The sequence below is a fragment of the Balaenoptera borealis genome (assembly GCF_965194805.1).
Source record: "Balaenoptera borealis genome assembly, chromosome: 6".
Lineage (NCBI taxonomy): Eukaryota > Metazoa > Chordata > Mammalia > Artiodactyla > Balaenopteridae > Balaenoptera > Balaenoptera borealis.
In genome coordinates this window covers 51,632,318-51,656,630 of record NC_138863.1, presented here as the reverse complement: position 1 = coordinate 51,656,630, position 24,313 = coordinate 51,632,318, and the positions used below count along the sequence as shown (strand labels likewise).

General features: G+C 36.8%; 1 protein-coding gene and 1 long non-coding RNA gene across 5 annotated transcripts in view; both read left to right on the top strand.

Moving 5' to 3' along the window:
• The window catches only part of PPP1R1C (protein phosphatase 1 regulatory inhibitor subunit 1C), a 133,733-nt gene extending 109,472 nt beyond the window's left edge, over positions 1 to 24,261 (top strand). For 2 of the 4 annotated variants that reach the window (XM_082397628.1, XM_082397627.1), the window contains exon 5: positions 15,145 to 24,261. In XM_082397628.1, the coding sequence (XP_082253754.1) occupies positions 15,145 to 15,233 (89 nt within the window). In that variant the 3' untranslated portion in view covers positions 15,234 to 24,261. The remainder of the gene's footprint in view (positions 1 to 15,144) is intronic. The other 2 variants (XM_082397626.1, XM_082397625.1) reach the window with 2 other exon arrangements.
• Positions 1 to 24,313, top strand: part of LOC309631332 — a 639,135-nt gene that overhangs the window by 109,640 nt on the left and 505,182 nt on the right. The gene's annotated exons all lie outside the window — the stretch shown is intronic.

Sequence of the window (24,313 nt, the reverse complement as noted above, 5' to 3'; positions counted from 1 at the left end):
CCTGAACTCCCCGATGGGTTTCAGGGAAGAAGTTTTTATAGGCAAGATTTGGAGGGAGGTCTGCAGGGTGTGTGACTTTCCTCTGATTGGCTTGTGGTGAGGTAACAGTGTGGTGTTCCAGAAATCTCAACCATCAGCCTTCTGGTTCCAACCAGCCTGGGGTCCACATTCTTTGCTCAGCCTGAAGTTACCATCCTCAACCTGGGTGGGGGCCTTACTTCCTGTAGAAGAACTCAGAGATATGTGTCAAACTGATATGCACATCCCCCTAGGAGGAACCAGGATCAGGCCCCATGGCTGCACTGTTGTTTCTTTCTGCATTCCCTCACTCTCCTAATTAGGAACTGTTTGAATCTGATCTTTGGGACTCAGGGAAGGTCCAGGAGGCCAAAAGCCTTTACTTACAAACAAGAAATGGGGGACATGGAAAGACTTTTATGCTTGGGAGGTCCCTATAGGGCCCTGCTCATTTTCACTAGTGTACTACACAATCTGTGGTTGGTTGAATCCGCAGGTGCAGAATTGCAAATATAGAGGGCTGACTGTAAAGTTATATGTGGATTTTTGACTCTCTCTGTGTGTGTGTGTGTGTGTGTGTGTGTGTGTGTGTGTGTGTGCGCTGGGGGTGGGGATGGGGGTTGGTGCCCTTAACCTCCGTGTTGTTCAAGGGTCAACTGTAGAGTCAAATTCAGGAATTTTGGGTTCTGATATTGACTTGCCAAGCCATCTTGGGCAACTCATTTAATTATTGGCAGACACAACTTTCCAGCTGTGAAATGGGAATAATAACAGTAGCCCATTCCATGTTACAGTGTAATGTTGAGACTAGAATGATATATATATTTTTTTGCCCTGAAAAATTGAAAAGTGCTGTAATAATATGTTATTACTATTATTACACATGATGATAGAATTAGAATCAGGAGAATAATAGGGGCAACAGAAGGGAGCCCCACTGTAGTTTAGATAGTATTAATTATAAATATTGGTAATATAGGATAAAGGTGCAAAGGAAGGAAAGAGGATGAAACTTCCAAAGTAATCCTCCAGTCCAAGACAGATTGGATGCCCCACGAAGAGGTTGGGGTAAGTCATGCTTAAACTGAACCTCACTTTTATCTAGAATTAACTATGATCATAGTACAAGGATCAATTAGGTGAGTGGGAAAATATAGATGAACAAAAACAACAAAATAAATGGTATCAAGAATTATAGATTCTGTTTACTTGTATTTTCAAAACCAAATTGAAATAATGATGAGGAGGAGCTCAAGAGCTAATTTTTGGGGGAATTTTTAAAAAGTTTTTCTTTGCTTTGTTTTCCTAGAGTCTTCAGGAGATTGCTTTTAATGTGTTATGATATCATGTGTGTCAATATCTGGTATGTCTTCTCCACAATTCACTGAAGTAAGTGTTTACTCTGAGAAAACTGACAAATTTTAAGCATTCTGAAACCTAGGTTGTGACAATTCTAGGCAAAATACTTCTTTTATAATCACTCAAATTCTGTCATCTGGTTATTTACAGATCCACACAATGAGAGCTGACCATGAATGCTCAAGGCTTTGTAGTAATAAAATTATTGCCTCAGGAACCAAAGAAAGCATGAAACCAGTTGTGATGATTTTGACCCCTGACCTGAAAGTCTGATATTCATTCTTCAAAAGATGCCTTGCCTGTGGGGAGACAATTACTGTCTTTGTAAAAAATGTCCTAAATGTTTTTTATTACTTTAGTTCCAATCATTAGTGTAAGGTTTAGATTTAACTTGAAGGTCACTCATTGAGACATAATGGAATATTTTCCATTTTTGTCTGGTTCTCAGCACATCATAAGTTGCATTCAAAGATGGAGGTATAGGGGGGAAAAAGGAATACTCCAGTTGCCTTTCATTTTCCTTTTCTGTCTTCCATCCCAGAAGGAGATCACAGGGAAGACATAAGAAAGAGAGAATAGACTATTCAGGACACTTTGGGTTTCACATGTCAAAACTCAAATCTAATTAGCTTAGGCAATAGGGAAATTTATTGAAAGATTACTTGGTTACTTTATGCTATTAAGGGAAAACAAACTACTAGGAAAGAAAGGAAAGGAAGCTGAGCCTCAGGAAACAAAGAGAATCAAAGTCTGCCATCTCTTCCATTTCCTTTATTTTACCTGTCAACTTCATCCTCCCTACGGTCCACTGCAGACCAGCTATCTCCTTAAGCAGGAAACCTGGCCATCAAGAGCAAACAAGTTTAACATTGTACACCATCCATAAATTAAAAACTCTCTTATAATGACTTGGTTTCCAACAGTAAGATCATGGGGGAAGGATCATACTTAACCCAGCATGGGTCAGATACCCCTGGCTTTGGCACAGTGGCCAGAGGACAAGATAATATAAGAAACAGGCAGTGCTGATTGTTACCTGGTGTTTGGAGTGGGGAGAAGAGTGGTTCCTGAAGGAAAGTGAGTGGGGAGAATAGTCATTCCCTATAAGCAGGGCAGAGTAGAGAAAAGACTAAACAGTAGACACTCATTATAAAGAATAAATCAGGACTATCTGGGGGATAATGTTACTTGTTGAGAAGTAAATCTTTCTTAGAAACTTAGAAAATTATACCTCTTATTTCCACCAACTTCTAATTATATTCTGGTAGTACTGTTGGTGAATTTCCAGAACATGCAGCCTCCAATTATAAAAAAGGATTGTGCTCAGAAACTTGATTTGTAAGGGATTTGGAACTGAGAATACATAGAATCAATGCCATTTTTTATTTCAGGCCAATTTATAGAAACACGATCTATGATATTGCCTAAATTATTATACTAACAGTCCATTTCAATCTCACAAAACATCCATTAGAGAATCTTCCTAGAGCGTTCAGCTTCCACATACCATGGAAGACATTTTACCTCTTAGTGGTTTTGCATGGACATCAGGCAGCCAGGTTGTGGTTGGGTAAGAGAAGGCGGGAAGGGAAGTCCCCTGGGACTCCCAGGCACCAGCATTTTTGTCACTTCCTGTATCTGGTGTGGCACAAGGCAGAGGATACAGAATAAAAGTCCGAAAAACTGTGTTCTGGATTGAATGATAGCTCTTCACTGTGGGACTTCAGAAAACAGGCCTTGGTTCACATCTTAATATGATGGTGGTGGTGGTGACAGTGTGTGTGTGTGTGTGTGTGTGTGTGTGTGTGTATGTATATATGTTAAGAGGCAGTTGGACTGTCCTTTGAACTCAAGACTGCTTTTTAAAGTTCTTTCGACCCTGAAAGGTCATGCTTCTATGATTGAGAAAAAGCTCTTTTCTCAATCTAGGTCTCTAGGCTAATATAGTTTGTGGGGAGGAGACTAGAAGGGATTAGAACAGGAGCACAGGCTATTCTTCTTCCATGTCCATTGGTTTATATGGCTCCCTTACTAAAGCCTTCTGGAGGATAAAGGGGTCTGGTCATGCTCTTTTCTTGAGGTTCCCTATATTAACAAATGAAGAGATGCCAAAACAGGATTGCAAAAATGATGGAATTGTCAATATTTTCATTTGACAACAAAATTTACAATATGATATAATTGAACTACTCATAATTATAATATTTATAAAAAAAGAATAAGTCATGGTACGATCCAGGTAGTATGGTCCAGTAATCAGATGTATGTGCGAAGTTTTATGAGTGGTACTTTAAAAAAGTATTGTCAATAAACTTGTCAATAAATATGTCAATAACTATATCTGTTATTGTCTATATGAACATTTGGAGATAATATCAAAAGTCTAAATCATGGCCAGTTTTGCATAAGAGGCCCTAGCCAAATGGCCCTTCTGGTATCTTCTCTGAGAGGCCCAGCTACCTTGTGTTAGCAAATTGGACACTGTTTCTAGTTAGTGTATCAAGCCAGAAATAATAGTGCTGTTCATTCTCAATAATTTCATTTTATCTCTAAAAATCTGATGGTTACTCTCAGTTTTATATATATATTTATTTTATTTATATATTATATATTTATATTTATATATATATTTTTTCACTCAGAGTAGTGTCTATTATTTGAGGAAGAAATGAAATAAATATCTAAGAAAAGGTAAATAGACTAGATACACAGTAAGTTAAGGGAACAAACTGAAAAAATTTCAAATAATTTTGGATGTGCTAAGCCATAAACATACTTTAAGAGAATTTTGCCTCTGAAACAATGAAATTCAACAAGCGTTTTTGAAAAAGCTTACATTAATTTTTATTAATAATTTTAGAATTTTTCTAATACAAAGGTGATTGTAAATTGAATGCAATGTATGTATACTAAAAGTAAGATTGTTTTTGCTTTCAAGAGAAGAATTTGGAAATTCAAAAGCCGTGGTTTTAGGGCAATTAATTTATAATGTCTGAGCAGGGTTGGAGTGTTCTAATTTTGGTATTGAAAAAATTTCCCCTGGTAACTGATACTCATGTGTTGAGAAACAGTAGATTAGGTAAGTAAATACATAGTTTTCCTAATTATTACATTTGAATATTATAGAGCAGAAATAACAGAAAATTACCATTTTAAGCAAAAATGTTATTACTAATATTCCTTCTTCATGTAAACAATATAAAATTGCTACTCACTATAGAATTTGAGTATATAATTGCTCCTTTGCATCAAGTATTCTTAATAAAATCAAAATTTGAAAAGAAATAAAAAGAAATAAAAGAAGTGGTATCAGCTCATCCAAGGAGAGTTTGTTAAAGATCTATGTAAAAAGAAGAGAGACTGTGATTTTACACGTGGGAGACAAGTAAAATAGACCAACTGTAGGGCAGCAAATCAAAGAAGAAAGTAGGTCAGTGAGCCCCATGGTGATACAATGAATTGCTATTATTTAAAGGGATGGTCAGAGAGTAAAACTGCCTGTGCACAAGAATGCCTATGAGAACAATGGTAAATCTGAACAAAAAAAGCAGGGTCAGAGCAAGAGTTGCAAAGCTCAGCGTGTGAACTGCAAGTCCTTGGGTCAGGCGGAGGATAAAACAGAACAATCTCATCATTCAGAAGCTTCCGGGCAGCCAGGGCCAGCAAGCTGTGTAATGAGAAACAAACTGAGCTGAGGCCCTCCGCAGAGAAAGGGGAGGAAAACAGCCTCAGGATACGGAGAGAACTGAGCTGATTTTGAGACTGCATGTAACTATCAACTCATCAGGATTAGCACTTTCCCATAAAAGAAAATTTTAAGTAACAGGAGAATCACTGAGGAGACCAAAATACTTAATCAAATCCATTTACATTACTTATATTGTGAAAGCCATGTACCCAGTGGGATTAATTAACTGTGTTTGGTGATCAGAACAACATTATATACTGGGGAAAGTACCATTTCTCCTTTCCATCTTTGTTAAGATTTACTGCCTATTTTCTTGGACTAGGTGGAGTTTCAGAATCATAATTGCTAAGTGAGTCTAGATTGGTAATCTAAAATACTATAGGAGACAGAGAAGAACAAACTAACTCCAGGCCAAAAATAATCTACCTTTCTATTTATTATAGGAGATGTGACTTAAAGGGATTGGGCAGAAGTTCATTTATCTGAAAAAAAATTTGGCTACGTTGAAAAGTCTTTATATGTTGAATAGGGAATATTTTTAAAGAAAGTGAGATTGAAGTTAGTCATTTCTTTACTTAAAATGCACTGAGCATCTATAATGTTCAGGCATTGTTCTGGGCTCTGCTGATCAGTCAGCGAACAAAACAGAGTATTGACTCTGATTTCATGGTGCTGATATTCTAGCGGGAGGCATACCAGAACTCCATAAATAAAGACATATGACACCAGGGAGTGATTAATGCTCTAAAGGAAGGAAAAAATAAGATAAATCACCATAAGTGGACTGAAAGTAAAGGAAAGAAAGAGATGGGATGTTTTAGATGGGACGGTCAGTGGTCTTCTCTGAAATGATGACATCTCAGCAGAGACCTGATTGGCCAACTGTGGTGAAGAAAAAAAATATGTGGGTCCCTCAGAAGAAGAGAAGTCCAGTAAAGAGAGCAAGGAAGACAGGCCTGAGGCTGTTTGAGGTCTGTGTAAAATACCAATGTAGGCAAGCAAGTGAGGGAGGGTTGGAAGGAGATAAGTACAGAAGGAGACAGAACCTAATCATGAAGCATCTTAATGATTATAAGTTTATGGTGAGGCATTTGAATTTCATTCTTAAGATAATGAGAAGTCATCAAAGATTTTCATTGGAAGAAAAATGTAATTTTTTAAAAGATTATTCTGTAAATTGTTTGGAGAATTAACTGTAGGGTAGAAGGAGAGAAAGTGAGGAAACAAGTTAGAAGGCTATTGAAGTCCTCTAGGTAGAGATTAGTGATGCATGGGACTAAGGTAGTAGCGCTGGAACTGATGAAAAATGATTAGACTTGGGATACAATTTTTCATGTAGAGCCTTCAAAATTTGGTCATACATTGGAAGAGGAGTATGAAAGGAACAAGAGGAGGCAAAGAATACACTGGGCCTGAGAATATTCTGTTAACTAAGATGGAAAAGATTTGGAAAAGAGAAGGTTGGTAGGGGCCAGGTGCTTGTTTCTCTTTGTTTGAAGATTGGGGACAGAATCAAGATCATGTTTTGGATATACTAAATTTGGAATGCCTATTAAACACTTAAAAGTCAGAATACAGTTAGGCTGTTGGTTTTATGAATCTGAACTCAGATGAGGGATTGGGACTGATAATATACAATTGGAAATCATCAATTTATACATTATATTTAAAGCAATAGTATTGGATGAGATCACCTAGGAAGTGAGTACAAATAGAGAAAACATTCAATAACCAAGTCCTGGAACTGTTTGGCATGTAGGGTGAGAGTGAGTAGGACTTTCTAGCTGAAAAGAACAAGAAGGAATAGTCAATAAGGTAAGTGGAAAAACAGGTGTGTTTGGTCATCTTGAGGTCAAATTAGTGTTTCAACAAAAAGAAGTGACCAATTATGTTAAATGCTGCCAAGATTTTGTCTAAAATGGTGTGAAACTGACCACTGGATTTCCTCAGATGGAGTTTGTTGGGGAAACTTGACAAGAACTATTAATGGAGTGATGAACATAGAAGTCTGATTGGAGTATGTTAAGGAGAGGTTATAACGTGATGCAGCCTATTTATTATACTATAATGAGTTTTGATCTAAAGTTTTCTAAAGAAGAGAGAAGGGGCAGTGACTAGAGGTGGAGTGCAGTCAAGAGACAGTTTCTTGAAATGGAAGAAATTAAAACCTGTTTCTGTGGTTATGGGACTATTTTAGTAGAATGGAAGAAACTGATGATGCAAGAAAGAGAGGTTATAATTTTAGGAGAATTCTTTGAAAGGGTAAGAGATATTGTGAAAAAGAGGGGTGGAAAAAAATGAGACGTGAGGCTTATGAGAGGAGGCAGAGATATGGGCACTGATTCAAATATCTTGGTAGATTTGGCCATGCTGTTGTCAATTCATTAATGATTACTTCAATTATCCCTGAAAAAATCAGCTGAGTGTGAAGAGAGTATGGGGTTACTGGAGATTTGAGTGAAAAATCTTACAATCTGACAATCTCTGATGCATTTAGACCAGTGATGTTCAAAGTGATTCTTGATACAGGTGGCTTAATTAATACCATAAGGCTGACTGCCCCCCCGACAATCAGTGGGAAAGAGCTTTTATAGGTGGAGGGAAGGGGCTACATGCAGAAATAGCACAGTCATCTCTGACAGTCATCTTGAAACTGGCCATGTGGTGGACTGATCAGTGTCATCTTGATTGTTTGAAGTACAGTTAGTCTTCAGTTCCAGGGTCGGTTTGTTCCCATTTCTTTGAGGCCAATTCTCAGAATTGTGGCAGCTTATGTCATGGCTACAGTCTGATTCATCATGTAGTTAACTTCTTCCACCTGGTGGGGGTTTCAGTATCTACAAAACAGCTCAAAGGATATGGCTCAGAATACTATCTATAGCCCTTGAGGAGAAACTAAAGGTCCTTGGCTTTGCTTGATGACTAAACTATTATTATTTGGTCTTCTTTGAGTGCCTTCCTTTACTTCTGCATTTTTTTCACTTCTCCGATTAAACTTATTCTTTGGCTAAAGTTTTTCTACAGACAAAATGCAGGCTGAGGACATGGGGGAAGGACCATAGGGTCCTGCTGCATTTCAAGGCTATGGTAGCCTATAGTGACCATTGTTGCTTCAATAGGAAGGTACTCTCCTTGGAAGACAGAGACTTCTAAAATGCCAGTACAGGACATCCTTCTGTGGATACACTTAAAAAACATAGGCATCATTTGTTCTGTGGCTTTAAATGCAACTCTCCTTTTGTTATTTTATTTTTAGTGCTTTCAAGGCTAACCACAGACTCCTGCTGATTGATGCATTCTTTATTTTAGATATGCTATTGTGTTCAATCAATGGCAGTCAAGAACGGCAGGTGAGGGAGCCATTCTGTCTCTTTCTAAAGTGAAATTGCCCAACACTGTTTAGCTCCATTATGTGTAGGCTTAAAAATTTAATTTTACTTCTGAGTTCATGGACTGCATTAGCTTTGAAGAGAAAGGGGGTATTAGAAGGGCACTTGGCTGTAGAGAGCAAAAGAGGCACTCGGTCTATCAAAGTGATTCTCACCCTAGGCTGAATAGCAGGATCCTTGCAAAATTAAAAAACATATTCTTGCCTGGCTCCAACCTCAGACTTACTGATAAAGATGTGGGCACTTTACATTTTGATAAGTGAGACTAGATTACTCTCCAAAATTATTCTTTGAATTCACACTTCTAATGATAGCAGGTAAGTATACCTCCTCCCCTATCTTCTCCTCAGCATTTCCTGCTAAATCTTTCACCTAGGTTTTACTCTTGGGCAACAGCTTTGGTAAAATATACGATAGGTAAAATATACATAAATATATAATACTTATGAATACATATGAATACCATATAAACATGCTGCCCCTATTCCCATGTATGATGAAGAGAGAAGCATATTACACATTTATTCTTCGACAGAGAAATGCTTCTCTAAGTAATGGGTGGTTAAGTGAAATGATCCTGTGTTGATCTGCAGTTTATATTAACTGAACAGTCATCGTATTAGAGCAGAGATCAACTGTGCTATTTATATGTAATTTACTCCAAATGAAGTAGAAAGGGATAGATTTAAGATGAGTTCAGGACATGATGTGTGTTTAGCTTTGGGATGAAATCAATATGTCACTCGATCTCTGTGACCCTCAGTATATTAATGTATAGCTATTTATTATAAATGAATGACAAGAAGATTAAACAAAATACATGTGAAAGCATTTTGGGAAATGCAAAGCACATTTTCAATCAGAGATGGTGGGCCTTTACTGAGGAGACTTGATGTCCCATATTATAGCTTAAATTATATTCCTTGAGTATATCTAGCATGATTTTTTTGATAAGATTTAAAGGATCAATATACAAGCAACCATTAGAAAAATCATTCTTTTAGGGCCACTGAACTCACTCTTTTGTACATAGTAGGCCTTCAGAAAACTAATGCTTGTTAAATGTATTTTGCAAATAGTTTTCTCATACAGAAATCAGACTTGCTGCTTCCCTTAATCTAACCAGTGTATTGCTCAGTCAACAGCTGTCCAAATTACTATCTCCTAAGTTGGAGCTCTTCTTTCCCACATCAGAACTCTCCAAATGCTTTATTTCTACATGTCTTCATTAAATTAACTTCATTTATGTGCATGCCATCACCCCTGACCTACATCCCCATCTGATTTTTAGTTGTGCCTCTCTCCTGCTCAACACACAGTAGGAACTTTATTATATTTAACTCCTATTGCTTCTTTTCTAATAACGTGTACATTATTTATAACTTGGTCCCATTCTGGGAATGTTGCTGGGCAAAGTTAAATTGTACATCTTCCTGTTTACGAACTCTATTAAAAACACTAACAGCAATGATGACAAAAAAGACTGAAAAGTTACGTCTAAATCTATCAGTTATAAGTTGAAAGAATTTGATAATGAAAAAAGCCTTATGATCTTGAGTCACCACATTTTCCTTCAGGTTTTAACTTTGGAAAAGATCAATAACAGTGGTGGAAGACTGAGTCCTGGTGGCCCAGGTGAAGAGCCCCCAGTAGGAATTAGGGGCCCAGGTTTGTGTCCCAGCCCAGCCTATGATTGCAGTGTGAATTTAAGCAAGTCATGTTGCTATCTGAAATTGTCCTTTCATCTTTAAAGTGAAGAGATTAGACTAGGATTCATATTCACAACTATTTGTGAGTCAGAGACCCCTCTGAGATTCTGCTGAAAACTATGGACCTTCTTCCCTGAAGAGGCACAGAAACAAGTATAAATAGAATTCCAAGAGGGTCAGAGGCTCTCAAAATACATCCACAAATTCCCCAGAGGACTTTAGAATGATTTCAAACTTCTAAAGTATGTGGTTGAAAAAGAAAATGAATCCATTTACATTTGCTACTCCTGATGTGAATTGTTTTAAAATGTGGATTTGGGCCACTTATGTCATTTAAAGTTAGAATTACTTTTTTGTAACTTATAGTACTCACAGCAAAGCAAAATTTTCAGTAGGAAAGCAGATCTCCTTTGTATATGAATAGCATCTCAGGGTTGGTGAGCTTGTTAGCCTTCCCTGCTACTCAATCAAGGGTTCTTTCTCGCCTGAGATGGAAATTTAGCTTTGACTTGAACACACACAGTGACGGGGAGCTCACTCACGTGCTTATTGCTGGGCAAACATAAAGAGTTCAGAAATTTTCTTCTTTATATTGAGCCATACAATTGTCCCTGACTTAACAATGGTTTGATTTAAGATTTTTTGCCTTTACCATGGTGCAAAAGCAATATGCATTCAGAAGAAACCGTATTTCGAATTTTGAATTTTGATCTTTTCCTGGGCTAGTGACATGCAGTAGGATATGGTCTCGTGATGCTGGGCGGGGCAGTGAGCCCAGCTCCCAGGTACAACCAGCTCCCACTTACAACCATTCTGTACCCATACTACCATTCTGTTTTTCACTTTCAGTATGGTATCCAATAAATCACATGAGATATGCCACACTTTGTTATAAAATAAGCTTTGTGTTAGATGATTTTGCCCAACCACGGGCTAACATAAGTGTTCTGAGCACGTTTAAGATAGGCTAGGCTAAGCTATGATGTCCGGTAGGGTAGGTGTATTAAACACATTTTCCACTTATGATATCTTCAATGGGTTTGTTGGGATGTAACTCCATTGTAAATCTAGGAAGATCTGTACTCTGCCCTCACCACATGAATGTCAGCTATTGACACTATTGCTGCTCTCAGTCGCCACTTAGATAAATTTTATTTCTTTTTCCAGGCTTTTAGGAATTCAATGGCAGCCTCTTTTGTCCTCTCTTAATTTTGCTAAACAGTGCAGTTTCATATCCAGTTCTTCCGGAAAAGATTTCATAAAACTGCTTTTAATCTCAATTACTTCCTTCAATGGAACTCTTGAAATGCAGAATCCAGAATTGGGCAGCATAATCCAGAAAAGTCTGACCAACACATGGTTAGAGAGAAGTTTCCTCTCTTAAACTGCTGACTCTCCTGTTAGAAATGCCACCCACACTGCCAAGAGCTCTGTTCCTACAAACAGGTGACTCTGCTGGGTCATGTTGAAATTGTGGTCACCTGAATCCCTAACTATACTCAATCTAGGTTGCCCTCATTCTCTATCTTTTAGAACCAAAATAACCTTCCTAAAAACAAAACTCCCTTTGACCTCTACCTTAACTGCTTAGGCCATCTTTCCAGCTCTTTGGAATACTAGTTTTTCATTCATCGTGTCATCTTTTCTTCCAAGTTTCATGTCATCTACAAATGTGATAAACCTGCCTTTTTCCCCTCTGAATTAATCGATAAACATATTGATGTGTGGTTTGCCAAATGTAAGCCTCCCTTTATGGGTTAATTATTCATAATTCTTCACTTAGTCACTTTACAACTTCATCCAACTCACATTTAACCTCCTGATCTACAGAATGGAGAAGAGCACGAGTAGAACGTTCTGTGCAGGGGCAACATTTCTTTCTTTTCCTTTCCTTCTTTTACTCAGTCTACTTTCTTTTCCTCAAACTCTATTTTCTTCACTCCTTCATGTATTCCTACTGCATATCCTTGTCTTATATATGGCTCCTTTTCTTGCATGTTCATTTTGTTATGGAGAAAAGAGCCTCTGTGCATTTTGGGGATCCCTCTGCCTTCTGCCCGAGTGCAGGGCTGGCTGTGTCTTTCTTGCTCCAGGAGGCCCTTTACCACATGCTGGGAATCAGTTCGTGTGCAGGTGAGGTGTTTTCCTGCGTGTTCATTAGCACTTGGCAGAAGAGGAGGGTCTGAGAATTTCACCAACACCTCCAGAGCAAGTTACTTTCTTCCACCTCCAGAATTACTCAAATATTGAATGAGGCTTCAAAGAAAATTTAAATACAAAGCATATGTGTGTTTGGGGATAGGAGGAGGGGCGTGGGGAGAAAAATTATTAGACAGTTCTCACAGACTTCACACATTAATCTCAGCATTTATTGCATCTATAACCAAACAAACAGTGCTGAAAGGAAAAAAGAAAAATTCAAAACACAAATTAATCAACCATCCATTATCCAGTGGAAAGATGACATTAGTGTAAACTGCTTTGGGAACCAAAGAATCTGTGGTTTTGTAGAGAGGTTCGGCAGAACAGATCTGTGATGTCACCTACTCCTGCCTCATCAAAATCTTTCACCTGGCAATAGTTAATGCCACACTCCAATAAGACCGAGAAAAGGCCGTTCCGAGGTTTGCTCAAGTGAGTGATTTTACTTTAAAGAAGGCTTTCTCGTATAACTTTGTGGCCATTATCATTATAAAATAAATAAGTGAGTAGACCTATAGTCAAGTATGGGAAGTGGATGATTAATGGTTTAATAAGTTGGACATTTGGTTACCAATTTTTTTTAATGTTTGACTCCCTCATATAGACAAATCAATGTTGGCATTAAGTTAACCCTAATTTAAGGAAAATTGTCTGAACACAACTTCATTACTCTGTAGTTACTTTGAGGATAAAAGGGATGAGCCCTGGAGGCAGTAGAACCTTTGCAAATCCTGGGAGGTGCAGACAATTTTAGCTCAGGAAAGAGTGGCAGGTGGCTGAATGATTACTGTGCTTTAATTCTTCAAAAGGAATGCCAAGATGGTTTGAACCAGGTTAGTAGGTACTGTAAACCTACAATAAATCCTAGAGATTGATAGGTTAGCATCCAAAAAGCTAAAGGTGAAAATGAGTTGGGGTCTCCTGACAATGGAACTTTATGTTTCATTCACTCAGTCAGTGAGTCAGTGAGTCAGTGAGTCAGTCAGTGAGTGAGTCAGTCAGTATATATTGAGGGCCTATGATGTGTCAGAACTTCTTTTAGAACCACACTATCCTTGTAAACTTGAACAAATCATTTATCTTCTTGAAGTCTAGATTTCACCATCCAGGTATTTATCTCCTGGAGGTGTGAGGTTTAGTGACTCAGGTATGTAAGACTCCAGCTGAGTGACTGATTGGCTGCTCATTGAACTCCCTTTCCTTCTTAGCATTTAGACCTCTTTTTCTCCTGTATAATCTACAGCATGATGAAATAAGTTCCATTTGTTAACAACAAATTTCTCTCTATGGTGACTGTGAGTGATCTGTGTTTGCAGATGAAATTACAGTATTTAAATATTATTACAACTTATCAAATATTTTTGCAAGATAAACAACCAAGCCCAGGGGTGTCATTCCTTGCCAAATGGCACTCTGAGGTTGCTGACTGCAATACATGCAAATCCACTCTTTTTTTTTTTCCTTTTTTTAGTTTCTTTGTTTCATAGTAAACATGAGCAGTGACTTCCTTTCATTTATCAATTCTAACGGCAATGTTTTTCAGTAATATTTAGAAAAATCTCATAAACCAATTTACTAAAATATAAAAATCTATAAACTTTTCCATGTTACGCATCACTATATGCAGAGTGTCAGCTAGTAGGATGTTTTAACAGAATAGACCCAAGTGAAATGAAAGATAATTTTGTAATGATTGTAGTAGTCGCCTTATGATTTATACTCCAAATTTGAGTTAATTTTGAAAAAAATCTGAATATACATTATTGTGGAAATGCCAAAGACATATACCAAAGTGTCACCTCATTAATTCCATCAATCATTTATGCAATCAATATTAATGAGCACCTACTGTTTGCCAGGCTCTGTGCCTGGGATCCCAAAGTGAAACCCCATAATCCTGACATCAGCAAGTTTGTCCTCATGAGAAAAATATGTAAACAAATACAGTTCTATAAAGTAATTGATACAAGAGAAAGTGATCCAAGAGCAGGGGGAAATATGAGAAAGACCCAGCTAGGTCTACTTGGGGAACTGGGGGAGCCTTCACAGAGGAGGCAAGCTGCTATCAGGATGAGTGGGAGGTTATCAGGTGGGTGAGTAGGAAGAAGCTATTGGGCCGAGAGAATAGAATGAGAAAGACATGGAGGCTTGAGGGAGCCTGGAGTGACCTGTAATGTGGAAGGGCAGGTTAGTATTGTTAAAGCATACATTACTGTGAAAGGGGGAAGCAGGAAAGGCTGGTGGAAATGAGGCCAGATAGGTAGGGAGAGGCCAGATCACATAGCCTATATATCAGGCAAAGGTGTGCCAACGGTTTTCCTCTGTGTAGGTTTTGGGGGAAATGATTGAAGAATTTTTAATACAAAAGTTTCAGAATCAAATCTGTATGTTTTGATTCCTAAAGAAGACTAACAATATTCTGATTCTTTTGTTGTTTGAAAGTTACAGAAATGGCACACACACACCTCCTTGCTCCTGAGGAGGAACAGTAAGAGCCTGTGAGCAGATTTTTAGTTAACAGGTTTTTAATAGGCAGTGATGCAATTCTTAATGGAGAAGGTGTAATTACTATAAAAGACATTCTGTTTCGAATGGAAATTGGGCTGGGTGTGTTTTTATTCCTCAGTGAATTAAAAAGGTTTATATATGATTAGATTGTTGAGATTCTTGGAGAAAACACATATACACCAGTGAAAACGTTCCACTCATTTTCTTTACCTCTTGCAGCAAAGCAGTGAATTTGCCAGAAATAAATTGAGCATAATTTTTATAATTTCAGGGGTTAAGCATATGAAAGGCCAGAATGAATCAGCATTCCCTGAAGAAGAAGAAGGCGTGAACGAGAGAGAAGAGCAGCGGGACCATTAATAATGGGTCTGCAGCAAGAAGGCTTCTTGGGAATAACTGAACTATTAACTTTTCTGAATATCCCATGGAACACCACTGCTTGACTTCCATCTCTGCTCTCCACACTCACAAAGTAGTAATACACCTCCTGGGAAGGGCCCCTTGATGGAACTTTAGAACTACCTACAGATCGTTCCATATTACTTACAATTAAAAAATAAGTATTTATTTTACAACAGTGATTTTCTTTTTTTTTTTTTTTAATTAATTAATTTATTTATTTATGCTGTGTTGGGTCTTCGTTTCTGTGCGAGAGCTTTCTTTAGTTGCAGCGAGCAGGGGCCACTCTTCATCGCGGTGCGCGGGCCTCTCACTATCGCGGCCTCTGTTGTTGCAAACAGGCTCCAGACACGCAGGCTCAGTAGTTGTGGCTCACGGGCCTAGTTGCTCCGCAGCATGTGGGATCTTCCCAGACCAGGGCTCGAACCCATGTCCCCTGCATTGGCAGGCAGATTCTCAACCACTGCGCCACCAGGGAAGCCCGTGATTTTCTTTTTAACAACATAGAAATTTGCAAGCATGTGAGTGTTCTAACTTTAATACTGCCCAGCTTAATCCCTGATGTCCTACTGATACGATTTGCCTTCTAATGTCAAATGTAAATAGCATCACTTTAAAAGTAAAAAATAAATATTAAATACATTTAGACATGAGTGTGTGTCTGGGTTTAACTTACAGAGGAATGTTTAATGAAACTTTTAAGATCTGCATTTATCCTGTTGCTGTATACGGAATGGTACATGGTATTTATTTCAGAATGATGGAGAAATGCCAGATTTCTTGATTCAAAAGATCAAAATGTATTACTCTTTAGAATTAAACATCTTTTTCCCACCAACAACACGCTAATGATTAAATAACCACAGATTTCTCTTCATTTTTTAAGCTGTGAGAGATGTATTTTCCATCATTTCCACTAGTTATTAAGAAAGAAAAATTATAAATCTAAAATAAAATATGCCAAATTTCCCGTCACTTATTTTTGGCTATTACTGGAAATATGGGGTGTTTCCTATTGCATTTTAATGAATCATTAGATTTTATAAATCTCCTATTATCATAAGATAAGAAATTTCATTAATTCAACAACTATTTTTTACTGGTTCATCTCTAGGAAGGCACTTTACTGGGTGTTATGAAAATAAAGGAGAGATAATGTCTCCCCTACAGAACTGGCAGAGAAGATAAGCATCAGTACAAAGCAAGGTTTTCCAAGACCGTATGTATTTACTGAATATGGCTTTTGATAATTCAAAGTTCTGGCATCCTGAACAATTATTTATTGCATTTCAATGTAAAGTATCTACACCACATAATTTAGTGGAGGTGGAGGAATGCCCAATTTGCTTTCCACATTAATGATATTAGTGAAGTTCAAATGTTTCATGGATTAAAAAACTAAAGATGAAAAGATTTCTCAAAAGTCAATGAAGAGGTAAATTAAGATAGGAAGAAGATAATCAAATGCAAAATCCACTGTGGGATCGTAATATCAGGATTCAAAGAAGTAAAAGTACTGTTTTTAATTTTGACTGTGAGTTTTATAATATAGAGATTAAAAGAAATGCGTGAATCTATAAGCCAATACAATAGAGATAATGGTAATTTTCCTTAGTATATTTTCCCCAAGAAAATAAATGCAAAACTCATTGATAAGTAGTATCTCAAGTATGTATGAGTACTTGTTCCAAGTTTCCTTCTTTTTTCCTTTCTTCCTTCTTTGCTTCTTTCCTTCCTCTCATCCTCCCTGCCTTCCTTTCTCTTCTCCCTTCCTTGCCCTGGCCTTTTTTGTTTTGTTTTGTTTTTTTAAACCAGTTTCACCAAAAATTTCTGGAGTTTCTAGACCACCTGCTGTGACTGTTTATTTGATTTTCTAAGTTTCTCCCTACTTAAAATCTGATTAAGACACATATTTGTTTTAAGTGATTTTGAATTATTTGTGTTTGTAAAACATCCCGATACCCCTTGAGATTATTTGAGATACCCTGAGGCCCTAAAAAATAAAATTGCCCTTCCCTTCCCATGAACAGACATTTTTATAAATGTTTTTTCAAAAGGATTCAGACAAACAAAAGAAACAAAAGCTTTTGCTGATTTTGTAACAGCAAAAAACACATGGGGAAATAAACACAATGGCTTCTGGATTCTTCTATCCTGTTCTCCATTCTTAAAAATGAAAAGGGATGAAAATTAAAAGAGTACGTTTTCCTTCAGAAATGTTGGTTTCTTTTATTCTGTTCTCCACTCTCAAAACACAGAGATCACAATTAAAAGCATAAGTTTTCCTTTGGAAAAGTGTTGACTTTCTCAGAAATTTGAAGGAAACCAGCTGAGATAATGGCTTTTCAGTTTCCTTTTCACACAATTACAGTTTACAACAAAATTTTTTTCATGATGACAACTTGGCTTCAGTTTGGCTGAATGGGCAAAGAGAGTTTCTGACCAAAACAAAACAAAACCAAACCTTTATCTTTTCCAGACAACATTTATAATATAATATTATAGTTAGTAGATGGGGTTTGAGGCACTCTGACTTGGGTTCAAATTCAACACCCACCAAATTTTTAGACTCAGTCTCTCAGTCTGTAAAATGAGTACGATCATACCTACCCGTATTGCATTATTGTGAAAATTAAACAAGAAAAGACGTATAAAATGCTTAGCCCAGCATAATGAGCATTTAATAACTGGTGCAATTATTATTACTAGAATGAGAAAGGACTTGAGACTATCTATCCAAACCTTCTCTAGTTCATGATCCTCTCCAACAGCACAGACAAGTGATTGATTGCTTCTCTAATTCTTGAATAGCTCCAGCTGAACCCCAAACCCAGCCAAGGAGCTCTAAGTGTTCTTTTGTGTGTTAAACTCTCTCTCCTCCTATACTTTACCTCCTTTCCTATGGCACAGCTGTTCAGATACTGAAGAACACTCTGATGTCATCTCCTAAGTGGTCTCCTCTCTGTGATAAAATATCACCAGTTCTTCCCAATCTTTTCTCATCATCCTGGCCACTCGCTCTTGGATCTCTTCAATTGTGTACGCTGAATCTGAGAAAGATTAAGTCAGGTGGGTAAGTTTGAGACAGGCTGGGACCTGGGACCCTTTGCTGCAGTGCCTGCACCTGGACACACCTCTCCTCCAGCAACAAAATACAAAGAAACTGTATGGGACTAAAAACAACTGCATGTATGGGCAGTTGGGGCAAATTCTGAACAAAAGATACAAAGAGACCAAAAAACCCAACTGCCACTTTTGAAAAGCCTGGAGCAAAAGCGGGGTACTGCACATGCCCCCTGCACACAACACCACTTAAGGGGTGGGCAAAACACCTAAGCCACCCCTCTGGCCCAACCCCTGGACACACCCCTACCCTCATTCCATATAAGGAACAAGCCCGACCCCCTCCGTAGCCAGCAAGCAAGGGAACCTGTTGTTTGTTCTCGCTGCACCCTGCTGCAGCAGGTGGCCCAATAAAGCCTTGCCTGAATTTCTTGTCTGGCCTCTGATCAATTTCTATTGATGAAGGAGGCCAAGAATCCTGGTCAGTAACAAGCTGAGTGTTTTTTTTGTCCCCCTAAATATGAGAAACTGAAGCAGAGAGTGTAGAAGGGCAGAGCAGGATTCTAGGTCAGAGTTCTTTCTATTAAACAGTGATTTTGTAGCCCCAGAGTTGTGCAAGGTAAGCATCTTTATAAAAAACAAAATTCTCAAGACTATTTTCTGTTCTTAAAAAAGTTTACACCATCCATTTTAAATTTTAATTCAATTATACCAATGCTTTCTATATTGTGGAAACATTATTTTAGGTTAGCCACGGACAAATTATTTTTATGTTTATATTTTATTTTTATATTTATAAATACTATTATATATTAGAAAAGATACATAATCACCAACCCCTAAGCTATTGTTGCTTAGGATGAGACAAGCTTAAAGTGTTAGTGTATTTTAAATCAATTTTTTAAAAAATGTTAAATAACCATAGTAGAAGTGGTACCTCAAAATCACAAAAGTGATACACCATTGAGTGAAGTTTTGGAAACACCGGTATGGAGTATTGTCATAGCAAATAACTTAAGTGCAAGTATTGCAGAGTTTATTTAGTCACAATATGGGTTTATGAATTCATAAATAAACCAGTTATATTGTATTGATTTAAAAACTCTGTTTCTTTACCCACATCTAAAAGCAAACAGTGTAAAGTGCAAACTGATAATAGAAAAGCATGTCTAACTACATTAAAGTGTTTATGCTTACATGTAATTTTGAGCATTTGATTTCTCTGAAGGAGGATGGGGAAGAAATGTCCTTAGTTTTCCAAGTCTTTGATTCCAAAAACCAGTCTTCAAAGCTCCAGCAGATATATTAATCATTAAAAATGTCTATGTTACTGAAATGTGAAATCTGTTAAAGAAATTAAATTATTAGATTTTATATGTTATTATCATAACATTCTGAAGAACTAAATTTCAGAGGAAGAAGAGCTTTAGGAAAATAATGGAGGGCATCTTTTCACCGCTGTGTGAATTAGAACAAGTCAGACATCCTAATTATTCTATACTATTTTTCATGGGATAATTTGGTGTAGTTTATAAAAGTGTACATTGGAAACAAGAAACCAGTATTCTAGTTTATTATTCAATAAATATGTATGAATGCCTATAACATGCTAGACATTAAGTGTTGAGGACACAGGTGTTAACAAGATAGTTAAGGTCCTTAAATTCATGGATGAATATTCTAGTATTTGAAGACTGTCAATAGATATGTAAATTAATAAGTGAATTAGATCATTTCAGATAGTGATAAACTCCTAGAAGGAAATAGAAAGAGGTGATGTAGCAGAGCGTGTCATTTCCTCTTTGTCATAACTGTGTGACACTGGGAAAGTTCTTTAATTACTCTTGGACCCAGTTTCCTATTCAGTAAAATGTGGAGAATGATATGGGGGAGGGATAACCAAATGATCATGTGAGGCTCCTTCTAAATCTAAGATCTTTGTTTCTCCCTCTGACTCTTTCAGGAACTGCAGGCAAGCAGCAAAGGAGAGAAGAAGAGGTGGGAACAGACAGAAAGCAGCAGCATTAAGGGAAGATGGAATCAGAAGAGAAAAGGTGTATCTTTGCATGCTTGTCTGACAGCCAACAGAACAAAACTGAGTTAGAAATACTCATACACGTATGTATGCATGTATAGTATGCATGTAGGTAACAACCTTAGCATTGTAACCAATTGTTTTCTTTTACAACTTATCCTTAGAAAATGATCTAAAAAATGGTGATCAGTTTTTTTGTTTTTTTGTTTTTTTTTTTGTTTTAAGATTTAAAAGGAAAACTTTCCAGGAAAAATTTCCTGCTGCAAATGACTAATTGGATAATTTACTCTAAGCATACAAGTTTGTTGCCATTAAGTGATGCTGTAACAGATTTTTCCCTTTGCAGAGATTTACATGACATGGTATTAAATTCTCTGGAATGTTTCCACTGTGTTCTGAAGTAGTTAGTTATTTTCTTTTTCTCCTCCAGGTGAAAAATGAGTTGATAACAAAGAGAAGCTAACTTGTCATTGCTGTGTTCCTACTTGAGCTTGGAAAAATACCAACACAAACTAATACCATCACCACCATCACCTCCAGCTCCATCATCATGTGTTATTTTCTTTCTCCAGGATTGCTTTCTGAAGCACTTTAGATATGTTATACATAAATATTGACATATTTTTCAGAAATTGTTCCTTCTTTTTTTTTTGCTAATCATTGATGCTGCACTATTTGCCAAATTCTTCCTTTTCATTTTAATTTATTTCTCTCTATAACCAAAAGTGTGATCTTGAATTTGAGTAAATTTTAAGTGATTCATTTTTAGTTTTTCTAAGTTCTGGAATACAAGTTTTCTCTTACAATAAGGAGGCTTTTAAATATGTTTTCTTTCTTGCTTTTCAAATTCCATTGTATTTTTTTTATTCCTTTGTTTCTTTTTCAAATTCTATTGGTCTTGATTCAATTTAGTTCCACAAATACATATATATAGATAGTCTACTACATACCAACTACTGATTCAAATGTTAGAGTTATAAAAACAAGAAGGCTAGTATTGTTGCCATCTTTCTAGTAACTCTTTGTTTAGTTCTTTACAATTAATAAAGTGGCCTCACCTATGTTTCTCAGCTAATAATCACATTAAATATGTATGACAAGTAGGATTCATTTCATGGATCAGGAAACTAGAGTCCAAAGAAAGTGGCCCTAAATGAACCCATAGGCCAACAAACTCTTCCACTAGCTTATGATTTGTTTGAGAAGTTGTAATAGTTTTTAGGATGAAAAAGCACATCCTCCTTAGGAACAATAGGGTTTTATGTTTTCTTATAGTGCTTTATAGATCCACTTAGAAGTAAGCTTTCTACATTTCATACACGAAGCACATGGGGATAATTTTGCTAATGAGGCTGGATGGGAAGAGGAATCTGAGTTTAATTCTTTGGCATCGACTTCAAACTAAAATGACCCATGGCCAATAAAAAATCAAATTTGAAACTCTTTTTGAAGTATTTGGTTCATTTAAAAAATCTTTTCTATGTTTAAATCTATATTTAAAATAAACTTTAATATCTTAAAAAAAAAGAATTGCCAAATTTATGACAATCTTATGTATGATATCTTAGAGAGCAAGACATCAATCTTTTTAAGTTGTTTCTTTTTCTTGATTTCTAATAAATTGTAAAATAAAAATAATTTCACAAATTGCTATTTTTTATTATTACCTTTCATCTTCTCTGCACTCCCCAACCCCCAGAATTTGAGGAATGATAATTTTCACGTACCATCTCCCAGATTTTGTATTGCCGAGAAAGTAAAAATAATGTAAATGAGCATAATTACCTCAGACCTAAATGCTTAATTGCAGAATATACTATATATATCATGGTATTAAAAAAACAACATGCTGCTTAAGGAGGAACCAAAGAGAACATTCTAACTGATACTCTCCTCAAGCTAACTGAGGAATGAGTTTCCCTGGAATTTAAAAATCTTTTTTTCTCAAAAGTAGTGATGGGATTCAGGACACGCTACTCCAAAATATGGCACGTTGGCATAGTGAATATTTTAAGTTGGAGGAGTTTGAGAAAACAGAAGCGGGAGGCTCACTGTGACCTTCCCACTGTCCTTCTCCACTGAAACAGGCTATAAAACCCTCACATGAAAGGTGTCCTCCCTATACTGGGAGGAAAAGAGCATCTTTGTCTCTGAAGACAAAGGGACTGAGAAGAATCCAAACAAAGAGGCCTTGCTAGGTTTCCCCCAGTTTACTATACTTACCTTATACTCCTTAACCTGTCATATTCCTCCACAGCTGTCCATACTTCATCAATACTAGCACAAAGACACTCAGATCTGTTTCTTCGGATCTTCATTTCCTTATGAAGATTCCTGTGTCATGTAAAACTTATATTAAATACATTTGCATACTTATTTCCTATTAATCTGCCTCTGTCAGTTTAATTTTTAGACCCAACCAGGAGCCCTAAGAGGTGAGAATAACTTTCCTCCGTCACAGTACAGCTACAGTAGCAAAGGTATAACATGGCTTTGTATGAATCAAAGCAGTGGAACAATAAGAACTTTACAAAAATTACTTGGAGATGGTTGAACATCTCTTAAAGAATTATAGGAGAATATCTTCTCTCTCTTCTTTATATTTTAGAGGCTAGCACTTGCCACGGCATTGCAGTAAATGGGTGGTTTCCCATTACATTTCCCCTGCAGAGTAAATTCTGTGGATGTGTTTCCCTAATCGTACTAATTACGTTACCAGATGTTGCTCTCACTTTCTTCTTTTGCCCTAATGGGACATAGATTTCCTATTTTGAAATTGTCACTTATTTGTTATATTTGTCCAGTGTTTTAAACATTATGTGGGTCCTTTATTTGCTTTTGAAAACACTCAACAGTCTAAAGATTAAACTTTGACATGAAGGCCAATTATGACTAAGATAGGAATTATATTACTCATTACACTACTACTAACCATGCTATACTAGTATAGTTACCCTGGACTTCTGTATGATACTAACCTTGAGCTATCCATTTTCATTGTCAGTATAAATGAAGTTTTCATAGGAAGTAGTTTATTGGAACTGGTTGATATCTAAATGAAATTTAAAAAAATTTTTTTTCATAATATGGGCAGAAAAGTATTAAAAATTAGACATTATCATCATAAACCACCAAAAGCTGTATTGGTATAAAATAATTTAATGCAATATTTTGAGAAAAATACAATTGTCAAAATCAATAAATTTTTACTTAAATCATAAAAATCTTTTTTTCATTGTGTAATGTGGAGTCAAAATTTTTTTCTATTGAGGTATATGTGTGTGGAGAATCTATATGTATGTATATAAAATATGTATATGTGTACAAATATATATGTACATATATATAATGTAACCATACTGAAATAAAAAAGGAAACTTGTTTTTAAAGAGCGAGAAGAGATTTAACCCATTTGCTATTAAGCACAGAGAATTAAAACTTTTTAAAATAAATACATCCCTATGTTATCATTTCCATGTTATTTTCTATTAAGGGAAAGCTAGGTGGGAAAGCTAGAACAAACTAGACGAAAGGAAGAAAGAGAGGCTATCTCAACGGAAAGGTGAAGGGCTATGGCGCCAGGGGAGATGGAAAGAGAAAGGAGCCGGAGGGAGAGAGCCCCAGGAAAAGGCGAGGCCAGCTCCTTCTCTCTCCCCATCCCTGGCCACACAACTTGCTCTTAATAAGTTCCTGCCCACGGCTGCCAAGTCATCTCCATCTGAATGTGCCTTTTGCACCAGGGTTATTTCTAGCAGCCCTCTTGTCTCTGGTGGCTTGGAAGATTACCGTTTCAATGTCGACCGACTTGGCTTCTAGATGGCATCTGACTTACCACATGCATCTGCTCTTCTCACACGGTTTCCACATTATCAAAGTTCCTCTCTGTTTTTGTTTCTGCCAAAGGAAGGCTTTTTTATTTTGCTAATGAGGACTCTGTGAAATG